Source organism: Narcine bancroftii, chromosome 6 (genome assembly GCF_036971445.1).
Source record: "Narcine bancroftii isolate sNarBan1 chromosome 6, sNarBan1.hap1, whole genome shotgun sequence".
In the NCBI taxonomy this organism is placed as follows: Eukaryota; Metazoa; Chordata; class Chondrichthyes; order Torpediniformes; family Narcinidae; genus Narcine; species Narcine bancroftii.
Genome location: NC_091474.1, coordinates 47410438 through 47426817, shown reverse-complemented (window position 1 = coordinate 47426817; position 16380 = coordinate 47410438). Strand labels below are relative to the sequence as shown.

At 44.1% G+C, this 16380-nt stretch overlaps 1 protein-coding gene and 1 long non-coding RNA gene across 3 annotated transcripts in view; one reads left to right on the top strand and one right to left on the bottom strand.

Annotated features, from left to right (window-relative positions):
- LOC138736051 (uncharacterized) overlaps positions 1 to 15163 on the top strand; it is a 43562-nt gene extending 28399 nt beyond the window's left edge. The window contains exons 3-5 of the long non-coding RNA XR_011340070.1: positions 11074 to 11175; positions 13988 to 14077; positions 14194 to 15163. This is a non-coding gene — a long non-coding RNA (uncharacterized lncRNA). The remainder of the gene's footprint in view (positions 1 to 11073; positions 11176 to 13987; positions 14078 to 14193) is intronic.
- Positions 1 to 16380, bottom strand: part of sumf2 (sulfatase modifying factor 2) — a 37938-nt gene that overhangs the window by 6354 nt on the left and 15204 nt on the right. For both annotated transcript variants that reach the window (XM_069884896.1, XM_069884895.1), the window contains exons 3-8: positions 15708 to 15822; positions 10384 to 10428; positions 8600 to 8750; positions 5882 to 5937; positions 3184 to 3268; positions 2557 to 2722 (exon numbers count right to left, since the gene is read on the bottom strand). In XM_069884896.1, the coding sequence (XP_069740997.1) occupies positions 2557 to 2722; positions 3184 to 3268; positions 5882 to 5937; positions 8600 to 8750; positions 10384 to 10428; positions 15708 to 15822 (618 nt within the window). The remainder of the gene's footprint in view (positions 1 to 2556; positions 2723 to 3183; positions 3269 to 5881; positions 5938 to 8599; positions 8751 to 10383; positions 10429 to 15707; positions 15823 to 16380) is intronic.

Here is a 16380-nt window from a genome sequence, read left to right as displayed (position 1 = left end):
AGAAAGAAAAATAGAGGGCTATGAGGTAGGGAGAGTTTCGTTTTATTCTTTGGTAGGTATATAGGGGTCAGTATAATATCATGACCGAAAGGCCTGTACTGTGCTGCTATGTTCTATGACCACAGGGATCATTAATTAATGCATGGAGTATAAAAACACTTCATGGGCAGTTTCTAGGACTTCATACACTGTGGTCATTCACAGGAAGGACATCAGCAAATATGAATTCTGCAAATATTCGTTATTACCAATTATGACATTTCTGATGTTAATGCTTCTTTTGAAAGGCCCTGCGCAGGGTTATAAAAAAAAGGGAACCACACTGGCTGTTCTCCAGCCATCCGTTAGTTCACATAGATTTAAAGATCTCAGCTATAACCCCAGCAATCACTTCCTCTGTCTCCAATCTGGACCAACCTTCACATTGTCTGTACTTTAATGTTCATATCCATAAAAATGGCATTATCGCTTTCTTTAAAAAGAAATAGCCAAGAATAGCCAAGTGGGAACTTTGCAACGCACTATACAAAACTACATCTTTTGAGGGGGAGGACGTGGAGGGGGAGGACGTGGAGGGGGAGGACGTGGAGGGGGAGGACGTGGAGGGGGAGGACGTGGACCTGTCCTCGGGCCTGCGCAAGGAGCTTTTAGGTGGAGTGCAGTGCGCGCAGTACTGGCCCCACCCTTTACACCCATGGTTCGTGTGCCGTGGCCAAGCAAGCTGGGACGTGGCAGCGAGGTCCTTGGGTCGTAGGTTTTATATCGGAGTGGCCTTCTCCTATGCAGGTTTCTTACCCGGGCTGGAAGAAAACTGAGGTCCTCCATCAGCCAGCTCCCCACCATGACTACCAGCCCCCCCACATCTCCATCGGGCACACAAAACTCAAAACGGTCAACCAGTTTACCTATCTCGGCTGCACCATTTCATCAGATGCAAGGATCGACGATGAGATAGACAACAGACTCGCCAAGGCAAATAGCGCCTTTGGAAGACTACACAAAAGAGTCTGGAAAAACAACCAACTGAAAAACCTCACAAAGATAAGCGTATACAGAGCTGTTGTCATACCCACACTCCTGTTCGGCTCCGAATCATGGGTCCTCTACCGGCACCACCTACGGCTCCTAGAACGCTTCCACTAGCGTTGTCTCCGCTCCATCCTCAACATCCATTGGAGCGCTTACATCCCTAACGTCGAAGTACTCGAGATGGCAGAGGTCGACAGCATCGAGTCCACGCTGCTGAAGATCCAGCTGCGCTGGATGGGTCACGTCTCCAGAATGGAGGACCATCGCCTTCCCAAGATCGTGTTATATGGCGAGCTCTCCACTGGCCACCGTGACAGAGGTGCACCAAATAAAAGGTACAAGGACTGCCTAAAGAAATCTCTTGGTGCCTGCCACATTGACCACCGCCAGTGGGCTGATAACGCCTCAAACCGTGCATCTTGGCGCCTCACAGTTTGGCGGGCAGCAGCCTCCTTTGAAGAAGACCGCAGAGCCCACCTCACTGACAAAAGGCAAAGGAGGAAAAACCCAACACCCAACCCCAACCAACCAATTTTCCCCTGCAACCGCTGCAATCGTGTCTGCCTGTCCCGCATTGGACTTGTCAGCTACAAACAAGCCTGCAGCTGACGTGGACTTTTTACCCCCTCCATAAATCTTCGTCCGCGAAGCCAAGCCAAAGAAGAAGATACAAAACTACACACTGTGGCACAGCACAGAGACACAGAGGGTGAGTGGCTGCCTCATAGTGCCAGAGACCCAGGTTTGATCCTGACCAGGTGCTCCCTGTGTGGAGTATGACCCTTGCCCCCCAATAAAAAACTTCCCTGGCCTCCCATTTCTCCCCCCCCTCCTATTTTCCTGGCCTCCCTTTCCCTCCTCTCCCCCCACTTGCCTGGCCTCCCTTGCTCTCTCCCCCCCCCCCCCCCAAAAAACACTCGAGCAGAGGCAGGGCCGCTTGCTTGAAGGGCCCTCGCTCCATCACCGTAATCATTCACACTTTCACAAACTCAGTCATTGTTGTGTATACTGAACAGTCCTTGCTGAGAATGAGAGTCAGTGAGCCTCCCTCAACATCCATCCATACCCACTATTTCTGCAGCCAAGAAGAACCTGGCCATTGGGAAACATCTCTTCCAAGTCCTACCTGAACCCCACCCCCAAGAACAGTTAATGTGCCAGAATAACATGCCCACCTACACTTTCCAAGAGGCAGCTTCTCAAGAAAGAAATGAACACGGCAGGGGAATATAATAAGCTGAGTCAGCCCCTGTGCTTGGCAAAGGTTCAGAAGTTAGCATCATCTATGCTGAGGTGCATTTAAGGTTTCAATGAGCTTTTGAAGTACAAGGAAAAATTAAATAAACCTAGAAGTATCCATGTACAGGAACAATTCAAAGGACCATCAAATCAGTGGTCATTGTCCCCACTTGAAATAAGGAAGAATATTCACCCACAACTTCTCAGCACCTTTTTGCAGTTGACAGGGAGAAACTGCACAAAAAAACCCGGCACGTGAGCAGTATTCTTACAGCAGCTTTGTTGTACCTGCTGGTTACCCGTGCTTTGTGGTTAACCCGTCCATCTGCACTATCGATCCAGGAGGAGCCACGCAGAACATACATCTTCTGGGACCCGACTGTCGTTGGGCGGCCTACTGGAATGTACTCCGAGTTGGTCCATTCCCACACATTCCCCACCATGTCATAGAGACCTGGGCAGAGCACAAAGACCCATTTCAATCACACATCCTGCAAAACAGAGCATTGTTAAAACTATTTTTAATGAACATTTAAAGTAAACATTAATACCACAGCTGACCGGAAATAACAAAAGCAATGAAACAACAGGAGGGAACCAAGAGGTAACTTTCTCATTCAAGAGGATGGTTTGTATCTGGAATGAGCTGCTAGAGGAACTTGTAGGTTTGGGCAGATATATCTACCAAAAATTAGACTACCTCAGAATGCCAGTCTGGTCAGCACAAATAAGTTGGGCCAAAGGGCATGTTCTATGCTATATTTATTCTAAAGCAACAAGTTGGGTGGGGTGGGGGGGGGGTAGGTGGTGGGGAAACTTGGAAAACACGATCAGTACATATTTGGTGGAAACCCTTCTGTGGAATTGTCGAGATATTGGGGATGCACAAAGCACAGTGAGTTAGTAATAACATACCATAGTGATTCTGTGGTGGAAATGCATGCACAGGAGATACACCATGATAACCATCTTCTGCTGTGTCCTGATCTGGAAATTTTCCCTGTAGTAATGATTGGAAAGTACAAGGCTGGTCATTATTGGCCTACACAAACAAACACCAAGGTTTTTTTAATGCATATGATCAACAATTTAAGTAAAGGTAGGCCCAGATAAGAGGCAAGGCAAGAGGACTCAAGCTGAAGGTTTTTAAATCAAACTAGGTACAAATGGCCGGAGGATTACAAAGGCAATGTCCCTTTTCAACCAAGGCAGCAGGGAAATGCCTGGTGGTGACTGAACTGTGAGTCTAACATTAAAGTCGGTAATAATATTGTGAGAGATTATGTTATATTTTATATTGTATATAGATATGCTTTTGGAAGATAAATTTGTCACACACAGATACAAACACTTCAAAACAGATCTCTTTTAAAATGCCAGAGCTCTGCTCAAGCCAGACAGTCCAGGCTCCGAGTGCCTTTGTAAAAACTTTGAAGAATGCCTATAGAGACTTCACAAGTAGGTGTTAATTCGACATGCTGTGGAGTAAAGGATTATTGTTTTGGAAAGCAACACATGAACAGTCTTGGAAGATTGGGTCCAGTTCCGCAGTCTGTCTGAACGCAGCTTGCTGTTCTAAGAGGGTCATGTGGCTTTTTCAGAAGAGAGAGAGAGAGAGAGAGAGAGAGAGAGAGAGAGAGAGAGAGAGAGAGAGAGAGAGAATTCAGTTCTACAGTTTAGCGACAGGGAATGGAACATGACAAGCTGAAAAGCTTGTGGAAAAACCCCATTTTGAAGATGGGTTGGGAGTTCTTGGCTCAGCCTGGTCAAAGTCCTTGAGGTCCATACAAGAGGAGATCGTTGGCTGTATAGTGTTTCACTTGAAATAAGGGAAATGAAAAGGAACTCTGTGGTGACCTGAAAGAAAGAGGTCATCATCTGGAAATCCCTGATGGGGCAAATTTCTTCAGCAAGACGTGAAGACTGAAGTGGCTGATTGGAAGGAATCAGTTTATGTCCAACGAGCAACAAATCTCTCTCTGAAAACCAACAAGAACCTTCCTGAGCGGTCACCATTTACCTTTCAAGCACCATAGCCTGGTGAAGATTCATAAATGTTAAATTCTGTATAAAAATTTCCTGATACAGGTGAACTTGGAGGAGTGAGGTGAGATTGGATTGTGAATTAAAGAACTTTTCTGAACTTATACACATTACATACACATGTGCTTAGAAGGGGGTTAAGTTAATAGTAATAAGTTAAAGTGTGATTCTGTTTTCATGTTTAAATATAATTATAAGCAACTTTTGTAAAAGTAATGATTTGTCTTGATGAATATCTATTGCTACTGGGTTTTGGGGTCCTCTGAGTCTGTAACAATATCATATACCTTGATGAAGAGCTCAAGGTCAAAATGTCGCTATACAAAGTACACTATTTTAACCTGCTGAGTTTCCCAACATTGTTCTTTTATTATAGTAGGGAAGTTATGAGGGAAAAGTCTGAGAGAGGAATAATGACTTAGAAAGGCAGGAATAGATCAAATATGGCCAGCATATCTGACCAATTGGACTATGTATATTTTTTGAGGAGTGTTTCAATGAGGGCAGTGTAGTGGATGTGCTTTATCTGGACATCAGTAAGGCTTTCAACAATATCCCACATGGAAGATTAAGCCCATGGGCTCTTCGGCAAATTAGACCAAAACTGGTGTAACGAAAAGAGAATGATGGTATAGAGTTGTTACTGAGATTGGATGTCTGTGACTAGTGGTTTTCCACAGGGATCAATGTTGGAAAACCTTACTGTTTGTAAAATATGTGAATGATTTGGATGTGAATGCAAGAGGAATGACCACAGAGTCCTACAATACAGACACAAGCCACAGGACCAGTTTGTTTACAACAAACAACACATCTTCCTACTTTAGTCTCACTTGCCCGCATTAGGCCCAGACCCCTCCCATCCATGGAGTTATCCAAGCTTTACTTAAAGGAAGCTAAAATACCCGCCTCCACCTCTTTGTCTGGCAGCTCATTCCATGTGACCACAACCCTTGGAGAACTGTCCCCTCACGCCTCTTCACCATATAGTTGTGCCCACATGTTAGATTCTCCCACTATGAAAGATTGTCACTTATCCAAGCCCCTCATGATTTTATAGATATCCTCTCAACCCCCTACATTAATGAAAACGAGCCTAGGTTTTCCATTCTCCTGCTATAATTTAACTTCCATAATCCTAGCAACAACTTTGAGAACCTCTTCTGTACCCTTTCCAACTTTATAATATCCTTCGTGTAATTAGGTGACTAAAACTGCACCAATATTCCATTTGTGACCTCACTAATGTCTTGTGCGTTCAACGGAAGCCATGACTTGCAAAATCCACAACAGATATCAAAATACACGTAGAAATTACTTCATAAAATCACTACCCCTGCTCACCAGATGGACAGTGCAGAGCATGCCCATTCGCCTGTTATCATCAGCTATAAAAAGAATCGCCAAGAAGCCTGATATTATATCTGAAAAAAAATAGGTCAATAGCAACCCGGGGAGAAGGAAGCTACTTCCTTCAGAGGTGCAGAGGTGAAGCAGACCTCTCTTTCCCTGCACCAGGCCCAGACTTTTAGTGTGCTCGAACTACAGATGAGATCACTCAAAACATTACCTGCCAGAGATTTGTGCGATTGGGCTGAAACTTGTTTCCCCATGGATATATGCGTCCTAAAGGCAAAGAGGAGAGAAATATAGTTTATATAGCACAGAAATATAATACAGACACACAATTGCATAATTTACAAAGTTTTCAAAACTAGCAGAGGGATCTGGACCACCTGGAAAAACGGGCTGAGAATTTAATGCAGACAAGTGTGAGATGTTGCATTTTGGAAGGACAAACCAAGAAAGGGGACACATGGTAAATGGTAGGGCACGGAGGAGTGTGGTTAAACAGAGGGATCTGGGAATACAGAGACATAATTCCCTGAAATTAGTCACAGGTGGATAGGGATGGAGAGAGAGCTTTTGGCATATTGGCCTTCATAAATCAAAGTATTGAGTCCAGGAGTTGGGATATTATGGTAAAGTTGTACAGGATATTTGTGAGGCCAAATTTGGAGTATTGTGTGCAGTTTTGGTCACCAAACTACAGGAAAGATATCAATAAGATTGAAAGAGCGCAGAGAAGATTTACTAGGATGTTTCCTGGACTTCAGGAACTGAGTTACAGGGAAAGGTTAAACAGATTAGTACTTTATTCCCTGGTGTGTAGAAGAATGAGGGGAGATTTGATAGAGGTATGTAAAATTATGAGGGGGGGATAGATAGAATAAATGTAGATAGGCTTTTTCCACCGAGGGTAGGTGAGATACAAACCAGAGGCCATGGGTAAAGAGTGAAAGGGAAAAGTGTAGGGGGAACTTCTTCACAGAGAGAGTGGTGGGAGTGTTCAACGAGCTTCCAGCTGAAGTGGTAAATGTGGGCTCAATCTTAACATTTAAGAAGAATAATTTGGACAGGAACATGGACGGGAGATGTATGGAAAGCTATGGGCTGGGTGCAGGTCGGTGGGACTAGACAAAGAAATTGTTCGGCACAGACTAGAGGGGCCGAGGTGGCCAGTTTCTGTGCTGTAATAGTTCTATGGTCAATGTATTTTTGTGGAGGAAGATTCATGTCATACAAGTTAGATTGAGGTTTTTTGTGGAGGTAACCCAAAAATTGATGAAGATTGAGCAATTGACATGGCTCACATGCATTTGAGTAAATCCCACATCGTAGGCTGGTCCAGAAAGTTAAGGCACAGGGTGTGTTGGAAAACTGGATCCAAAATTAACGGTGATAAGAGGCAGAGGGTTATGGTGGAATGTTGTTTTTCTGGATATCTGTAGTAGGTGGTATGGCCCAAGGACCTTTGTTTATTGTAATGAAAGAAAATGAATTGGACGAATGAGAGGAATTTCTATAGAGGTATTTAATATTGAGGGTTATAGACAGAGTAAATGTAGGTAGGCTGAAGGTAGGTGAGATACAAACCAAAGGACATGGGTTAAGGATGAAAGGCAAAATGTTTAGGGGAATATTAGGGGGAGCTTCTGCACACAGAGAGTGGTAGAAGTGTGCAACAAGGTGTCAGCTGCAGTGGTGAATGAGGGCTCAGTTTTTAACATTTAGAAAGCATTTGAACAGGTACATGGATGGGAGGGATATGGAGGGCTATGGACTGGGTGCAGGTTAGTGGGATTAGGCAAAAAAATAGTTCTGCATAGACCAGAAGAGCCCAAGGGCTTATTTTTTATACTGTAATTTACAGCAATATTTTTTGCTGAAAAACATTTTGTGACATGTTCATGACAATAAATTGATTCCTTGTACTCCTCAAGGGATTTCCTCAACCATGTCTTCCTGGATCTGACATCTGATGCCTCCTTTACCATTGTGATCTGTGCTACTATATCTCCTGTTAACCAGGGTTCCTTACCTTGCCATTCCTGCCCTTTACCCTTCTGGTTGTGTTTGTCCTGGACCCTCTTTATCACCTTCTTTAATGCTTTCCATTTGGCATCATGCTTTTGCTCTCATTTGTGTCCATTCAACTATTGTTAACATTTCCCAAATTATGTTGAAATTGGTCTTGCCCCAATTTAGGATTCAATCCAGAGAAATAGTGTTATTTTTTTCCATAAAGCTATGAAAATCATCAGTTCCCAGCTGAAGAGTAACATTGCAATATGAGTACATTCCATCTGATTGTGTGAACACTTTGCAGAGCTCTGTTCAATCTGTAACCACGACCCCAGGTTTCAGCTGGGATCACTTCAATTCTCCATTCCACTCACCTCTTGACCTTTGGTCTCGCAACAGGTTTGAGATCACCACCTCATCTCCTTATTCAGTACATTTGCAGTTTGCCTCAACCTTCCAGCATTTTAAAACCTTACCTTCTACTGCCAATTTCAGGTTTATTTCAGCAAAGTCCTGCCACTGATTGTTCTGAAGATCTTTCATCAACCAGTTCTCTACCGACCTGCTGAGCCCCTTGTCACTTTCTGGTTTTATTTCCTACATCTCTTCTCCTATTTACACCTCCTCCGAGTCTGGTTTTTTTTTTAATTCATCGTCCCATCACTTCATTCATCATTTCATTCCTGTGGATCCCACCCTGCCCCAAATCTTCCTCCTCCTTCCTTGGTCACCACCTTGAAAATCAGTTTCATTGGAAGCTCTTTGATTTAAAAGGGAATTATCAGCTGAGTGTGTCTAATAGTTTGATTATTTCAGATTTATTTTCAAAACCAACAGTGTCAACTGACAAAAAAAGGTTTCTGATGAAACTGCGACCATTCCGTTGAAAACCAAGACTCCAAATAACTGCTGGTGAACGTACCTTCTAGGCTCCCCCGAGCAGCAAACTCCCACTCTTCCTCAGTGGGCAGTTGCATCCCTTTCCACTGGCAGTAAGCAGTGGCATCCGTCCAGCTCACCTGCACCACTGGGTGCTCCAGTTTACCGTTAATTCCAGAGCCAGGGCCCGATGGCTAAAAGAAATGATGTAATACAGCTGGATTATTCATAAGGATTCTTCAGAGTGTAGACACGTTGTGAATTTCACAACAGAATCATCAGATACATGATTATATATCCTTGAAGCCATCATTGCATTATAATGGACTGCTTTCCCTATGCATCCTTGCAGGACCTAGCTAAGCAGGCTCCAGGTATACCTACTGCTTGGCACTTTGAACCATAGAACACAACAGAACAGCAACAGGCTCTCCGGCCCACATTGTCTGTGCCAAATGATTATTCTGCCCAGTCCCAATGACCTGCACCCAAACCATATTCCTCCACACATTTCCCATCCATGTACCTAGAAAATTTTCTTTGTCAAAAATAACAGAACTCTTGATCAGAAACTCAAATGGACCCACAACACCTTTTCTAAAAGAGGCTGCAAATTGGATGTCATCAAGCAAGTGACTCATGTCCTGACATTTTCAGGTCTTTCCACCATCTACAAGGCAGGTGATGACATGCTCTCCATTTGCCTGGAGGTACCAGCACCTCCCTTGAAGCGCTGCATCACACAGGACATAGCAGCCCGCTGGATAGGCTTCCCATCCACAACCATTCACTCATTCCACCACTAATGAACAGTGGCAGCTGCTTGCAACATCGACAGGATGCACTTCAACTCACCATGACTCCTGAGAGAGCATCTTCCAAACCTCAACCAGCTAGAAGGACAGGGCACAAAACACATTGGGACATCATCACCTGCAAGTTTCCCTCCAAGCCACACACCATCCTAACTAGGAAACGTGTGGCTGCTCCTTCACAGTTACTGGGTCAAAATCCCAGAACTCCTTCCTTAACAGCATTGTGAGAACACCCTTACCTCAAAGATTGCCGCAGCTTAAGAAGGCAGCTCCCCACCATCTTCTCAAGAATATTTGGGGAGGAACAATTAAATGCTGGCTCAGAATGTGAAGCCCACATCCCTTGAATCAATTATAAGAGAGTGTGTGTGAGAGTGTGAGTGTATTTGCATAAAAGAGAGAGAAGGGCACAATTTTTTGCATTCACAACAAGGCCATTGTAAGGAATTTGAAATGTCTCTGCCACCAGATCAAAATATACTGATATTTTCCCCCCACCATCCATCAACAAGTTATATTTTTCTCTCTTATTTCCTTCTGATATAAGAGAATATGCCCTCTCACAGAACATCCCCATCAATTCTATTCCTGTAACCTATTCTCTCTCACATTTCTATCTACTCCTAAACATTAGGGGCAAGTTACAGCTGTCAGTTGACCACCAACCAGCACACCTTTTGGATGTTGGTGTAAGCTGGAACACCCAGAGAAACCCATCAGTCACCAGAAGAGTTCACACCCACAGCTCCGGGTATCGGGTCTCTGATGCTGCCCCACTTTGGATAAACTCTTTTATTCCAAATGGATTGTAAAAAAGTCACTGCTGTCGATATGATGGATCAGAACATTGTGTAACGTCACTGAAGAAGAGCCACATCTGACATGTGCAGACGTTCATTCACTTTACAGCTCTGTTATTTTCCTTCAAGTACATCGATAGCTTTCCAAAGAAGCAGTAGATTTTAGAAAGCAAAAATCTAGTTTTTCCATTGCATAACATTTTAAAACTTACCTGCCGCCAAAATGCTCTTTTAATCGGCAACCACCAAGGAGCAGACTGAAACAACAAAATGCGCCTGTCATTCAAGGAGTACATACACAATTCTCGACATCAGAGCAATGCACACTACAAAGTTGATAAAGATGTAACTGTGTTTGAGCAAGGACCACCGCAAAACATTTTACACAGGTCCGAATCCAAACACACTCTGCTAGAGGAACTCAGTGGGTTGAACAGTAACAGTGGGAGAAAAAAAATGGTTGATGTTTCCAGCCAAACCCTTTCATCAGTTCTCTACAAACAGTTCCAACCTGAAATGTCAGCCATTCATCCCCCCCGCCCCCCGCCCCCCCCCCCCCCCCCCCATTGATGCTGCTCGACTTGCTAAATTCCTCTGGTAGAATGTGTTTAGCATCTGCAGTCCTCCATTTACACAGGGCTGAATGAACCTGTTGTGACCAGCGATTCCAAGATGATGTACCAACATCGGACAGCTGCCTGTTAACTCACTGCGATCCAGAACGAACGAGCAGTTACAGATGCTGGCACATCTGCCCTTCTCCTGGTGGTGGACCCCTCAGGGACAGTTGTTATTTTATTTTAATCATTTTATTATTTTCGTGCTTTCCTGTGTGTTTTTGTTATTGTTTTTAAATTTGATTGCATTAGCAAAGATTATTAAAAACAATTTTTCTATTACAGGTAAAAACACAGAGCTGGAGAAACTCAGCAGGTCAAGCAGTGTCCTCTATATAGCAAAGGTAACAACACAACCGACATTTTGGGCTAGAGCCTTTCATCAAGGTATGGAAAAATGTCAGCATGCGTCCGAACAAATGAGTTGGAGAGACATGGTCGCAAAGGCTGGAGGTGATAGATGGAGAAGGGATGGAGGGGACAGCAGAGATGAAGGGGAGGAGGGACGAGAAAGGGAGGGAGGAGAACTGGAAAGGGGAAGGGAAGGAGAGAGGGAGGGAAGAGGAGAGCAGGTCAGCAGAAACCAGAAAAGTCAATGTTAATGCCATCTGGCTAGAGTGCCCAGAAGGAAAATCAGGTGTTGTTCCTCCAATCTGCGGGTGGACTTGGTGGATCCAACCTAAATAAAAAAGGCAGGGGGAGGAGAGAGGAAGGGGCAGAGCACCTCCCTCTTTCTCCCTCCTCTCCCCCCACCTTTATGTGCTCCTTCCCCTTCCTCCCCCACCTTTTTATTCAGATGACTGCCTGTTTTATTCTTGCACCTGACAAAGGGCCCAGACCCAAAAGATTGGTTACCCAAACCTTCTATGGATGCTGCTTGACCTGCTGAGTTTTTTCAGCATTGAACATTACAGCACAGTATAGGCCCTTTGGCCAATGACATTATTGACCTATATAATGCTTCTCAACAATCTAAACCAGTGGTTTCCAAACTTTTTCAGGTTACTGCCCCCTTGGTTCCTAGGCCACATCCTTGGCATGCACATACACATACACAGACACACTCACCTTTTTCTTGGTATTAGGTCTACTGCAAATTTAAAACAACAACTAAACTAACACTCTAAACAAGCGTATGCATTTCACTAGCATCGAGTACAAGTCCAATTTCTGCTGAGGAATGGGTAAAATGTTAAGGCGCCCAAAGAGTTTTTGGAATTGGATGGTATAAAGGGAGTCACTTGCTCCTCCAGTTCCCACCGCTTTTAGCTATGGTGGTTGGAAGAGCAAACGAGGAGGAGACAGACACAGAGAGGAGCTTGCCATGGCGGAGATCCTGACTGAGAGGGAAGCAGAGCAGACAAATCGACCAAGAGGAAGAGGCAGCAGAGCTGCAAAGGAGCGGAGGGGCCCACGGTGACTAAGCACGTCCTATTGGCGGCGGCCGCCACCGAGGAACGTCATGGCCTCTCACTGGCTGCCCTCAAGAAGGCACTGGCGGCCAAGGGCTATGAAGTGGCGCGCTCCCTTTTTCATCATCTTTGCCCCCTTGGATCTTTTCACCATCCCTGGGGGTGGGGGGAGGGGCACCAACTACTTTGGGAATGACTGATCTAAACCTTCCCTACCTCACAACCATAACCCTCTATTTTTCTTGCATCCATGTGCATGTTGAGTTTTTTTTAAATAAATGAACCTATTGCACCAACCTCCAACCACCACCCCAGCAATGCATTCCAAGCATCCACTAATCTGTTCAAAAAAATGTACCCTCGACTTCTCCCTAAACATTCCTCTTCTCACCTTGTAAAGATGTCGTCTGGTATTTGCTACTATTGCACCAGGAAAAAAGGTTCTGGCTGTCCATCACATCGATGTCTCTCATAATCTTGTTCTCTTCTATTTAATGTCTGTGTTGTGCTAATTCTACTTTAAAGGCACGATGGGGAGCCTCATGGAAAGTAACATTGTAAGAGAACTGGATGGTCTGAGTCCAGGAGGGATGTTCCCGACTGCCCCGCAACTCAGACCAAAACATAAAGTGAAAACAACGTCACCAGAAGGCCTGCAGCATTTCAAGAACAATACATGATCAGCTTGGGGTTTAGTGGAGAGGAAGAGCACCTGTCTGATCTGCTGCGCCTTGCACACCCACAATAGCACTCAGCTACTGCAGAAGCACAGAAGTAATGTGGAGAAAGTTTGCATGGGGTTCTGGATAGGACAAGGAAAAGGGATAGGATAGGAAAAGGGAACTGTAGCTGACAAAACCAGTGAGGCATCTAGTTATGAGGAAGAAGGAAGCATACATTAAATTTAGGAAGCAAAGTACAGGAAGGGCTCACGAGAATAAAACTATAGCCAGGAAGGTACAAGAAAGGACTTAGGAGAGCTCAATGGGGGCATGAGAAGGCCTTGGGAAGTAGGATTAAGGAGACCCCCCAAGGTATTATAATGTGTACCTGAAGACAGAGGAATATGAGAGCGAAGGTAGGGCCACTTAAGGATAAAGGAGGCAACATGTGCCTGGAGGCGGAGGATGGGGAGGTCCTAAATGAATACTTTGCATCAGGATTCACCAGAGAAAAAGATCTTGGTCAAGGTAATTCCAGAATAGCTTATGTACTGGATAACATTGAAATTAAGAGGAAGTGCTGGATCTTTCTTAAAAATATTAAGATTGATAAAATACTCTTAGACAGGAACATGGATGAAAGAAAAAGAGGGTTACGAAGTAGGAAGAGTTTAGTTTCTTCGTAGGAATATATAGATCAGCATAACATTGAGGGCTGGGAGGGGCTGTACTGTGCTGTAGTGTTCTATGTAACTGAAAATCAGAAATCCATCCACTCACTGCACCACTTTGAGAAAATTCTCCCTGACATGATTCCCTGTTGTTTCCAGCAGCCGTACAATCATGGAGACATGGGTTCAATCCCAACTCCAGATGCTGTCTGTGTGGAGTTTGCATGCTCTCCCTGTGAGCTTCCTCTGTGTGATCTGGTTTTCTCTCTCATCCCAAAGACATGTGGGTTGGTAGGGTAACTGGACATTGTAAATTGCCCCTGATATAGGTGAGTTGTAGAACCTGTGGGGAGTTGATGGGAATGGGGAGAGAATAAAAGATGGGATTAATGTTAATGGATATTTGATGTGCTCAAAGTTCACCTGGGTATCCTGTCTTCCCAACTTTCACCAGGGTCTCCCCATCAGACTCTGGCCTGGACTTGCTCTACCATGAAATACCATGGTTCAAGTTTGGGACTTACCCTGTGTTACAGCTACTAAGGTAATGGAAATTCATCCTCATTGAATTCAGGGGTTTAAGAACTCTCCTTGTATCCTATTTTCCTGATAAAAAGGTAATGGAGTATTTACTAACGGCTATCAATTATTTTCTAACAGAAGCAGATGAGAATGGAAAACTACCAGCAATGGAGGACCTGGCAATCAAATCCATTGGTTGTCTGATTCTACTGCAGTGACCCCAAATGTTATTTCTCAATTGAACCTTAATTACCCACTGACCAGTGAACACTCTACATTTGTCAGTACTCAGTCCACAGACGAAGCAATTCAAGTGTTCACCTTGACACCACTTCATTGCTGTTAGTGAGTCTGCTTCAACCACTCCCTCAAGCAGTGCATTGAAGGTACTCATCACTCTCTCATGAAGAAGCAGAGATTTTCTAAACCTCTTATGTCTTACCCTAAATCTACAGCCTCTAGTTTTGTCTTTTAGACTACAGAACACAACAGCACAGAAACAGGCTCTTCTGCCAATCTAGTCCAGGCAGAACTATTTATACCATCTAGTCTCAGTAACCCACACCCAGGCCATATCACTCCCATCCATATATGTATCCAACCTTCTCTAATGTGTCAAGATTGAATCTGCATCCATCTCCTTTGCAGCCAGTTCATTTCACACTTTCACCACCCTGAGTGAAGGTTACCTCTAACGTTCCCCTTAAACGTTTTGGGGTGGCACGATTAGTGTAGCGGTTAGTACGACGCCTTTACAGCGCCAGTGATCAGGACCAGGGTTCAAATCCTGCGCTGCCTGCAAGGAGTTTGTACGTTCTCCCTGTGCCTGTGTCAAATTTCCCTGGGGGCTCCAGTTTCCTCCCACATTTGAAACATACCAGGGTGTAGGTTAATTGGGTGTAAATTGAGTGGCATGAGCTTGTGGGCTGAAATGGTCTGTTACTGTACTGCATGCCTAAATAAAAATTCACTTTTCACCTTGAATCTATGTCCTCTTGCTCTTGTCTCACCCAACCTCAGTTGCATGACTGAGGCATGCAAAATTATGAGGGGTACAGATAAAAGTTTGCATGCACTACTCCAGCTGAGGACTAACCAAGATCTGTCTGTTCCCCAGTATTTATTTTATTCAGAGGTCTGTTTGTTCCTCATTACTCCCTAAAGCCCTATATGAACTGCATGTTCTAGCCTCATTAGTGCTCCCAAAATTATCACCTCACACTTTATGTTGCTCAGAGGGGTGCCTTGCCAAGTGAGGGTGGCACGGTAGTGTAATGGTTAGCACAATGCTGTTACAGCACCAGTGATAGGGGTTCGAATCTGGTGCTGTCTGTAAGGAGTATGTTCTCCTCATGGGTTTCCTCCCAGCGCTCCAGCTTCCTGCACACTCAAGAATAAACTGGGAGTGTAGGTTAATTTGGTGTATTTGAGAGGCATAGGGCTTGTGAGCCAAAAGGGCCTGTATGTCTAAATTTAAATTAAAAAAAATGTTAAAGATCACTGACCAAGATCACACCAGCAGTTAGTCCCCAATCCTTATCCAGCCCTGAGCTTTAAACATACATTCCCAGCTCCTTTCGTTCTATCACATTCCTTTGTGCACAATCTCAAACTCGTACTTAACAAAAGGAATAAAGTAGAATTTACTCCACCTCAATTTTTTGTGTCACTTTGCTTTTCAGTTCTTCCGATACAAAGTCTTCAAATACAAAACTCCAACCATACAACTCTGCTTCTGTTTTGTATTTCTGTGATCTGATAAATTCTCTGCAACAGATTGCAAGATGTTAAACAAAATAATGATTCTTTTTTTTTAAATTTAGACCAGTGATTCTCAACCTTTTTCTTTCCACTCACATCCCACTTTAAGTAATCCCTATGCCATCGGCGCTCTATGATTAGTAAGGAATGGTTTAAGGTGGTCTGTGAGTGGGGAGGGAAGGTTGAGAATCACTGCTCCAGACCCAATTGTTGCTGAAATATTTGGCTTGAGAAAAATTGTCATTGGCCCATTTGCTTTGGAGTTATGAAACCATACACAAAGTAAGTCAATTAGGTACGATTAAAAGTGGTTTTCAAACTTTTTTTTCCCCCATCCAGATGCAAAGGGACCTTGAAGTCCTCATGAAGGACAGTCTGAAAATAAACTTGCACGTTGAATCGGTGGTGATGGCGGCAAATGCAATACTGCCATTCATTGCAAGAGATATAGAATATACAGCGTCCTCCATAATGCTTGGGACAAAGACTTTTTCTCCCCTTTATTTGCCAGTGTTCCACAGATTTAAATTTGTAATCAAACAATTCACATATGAATTTTATTTG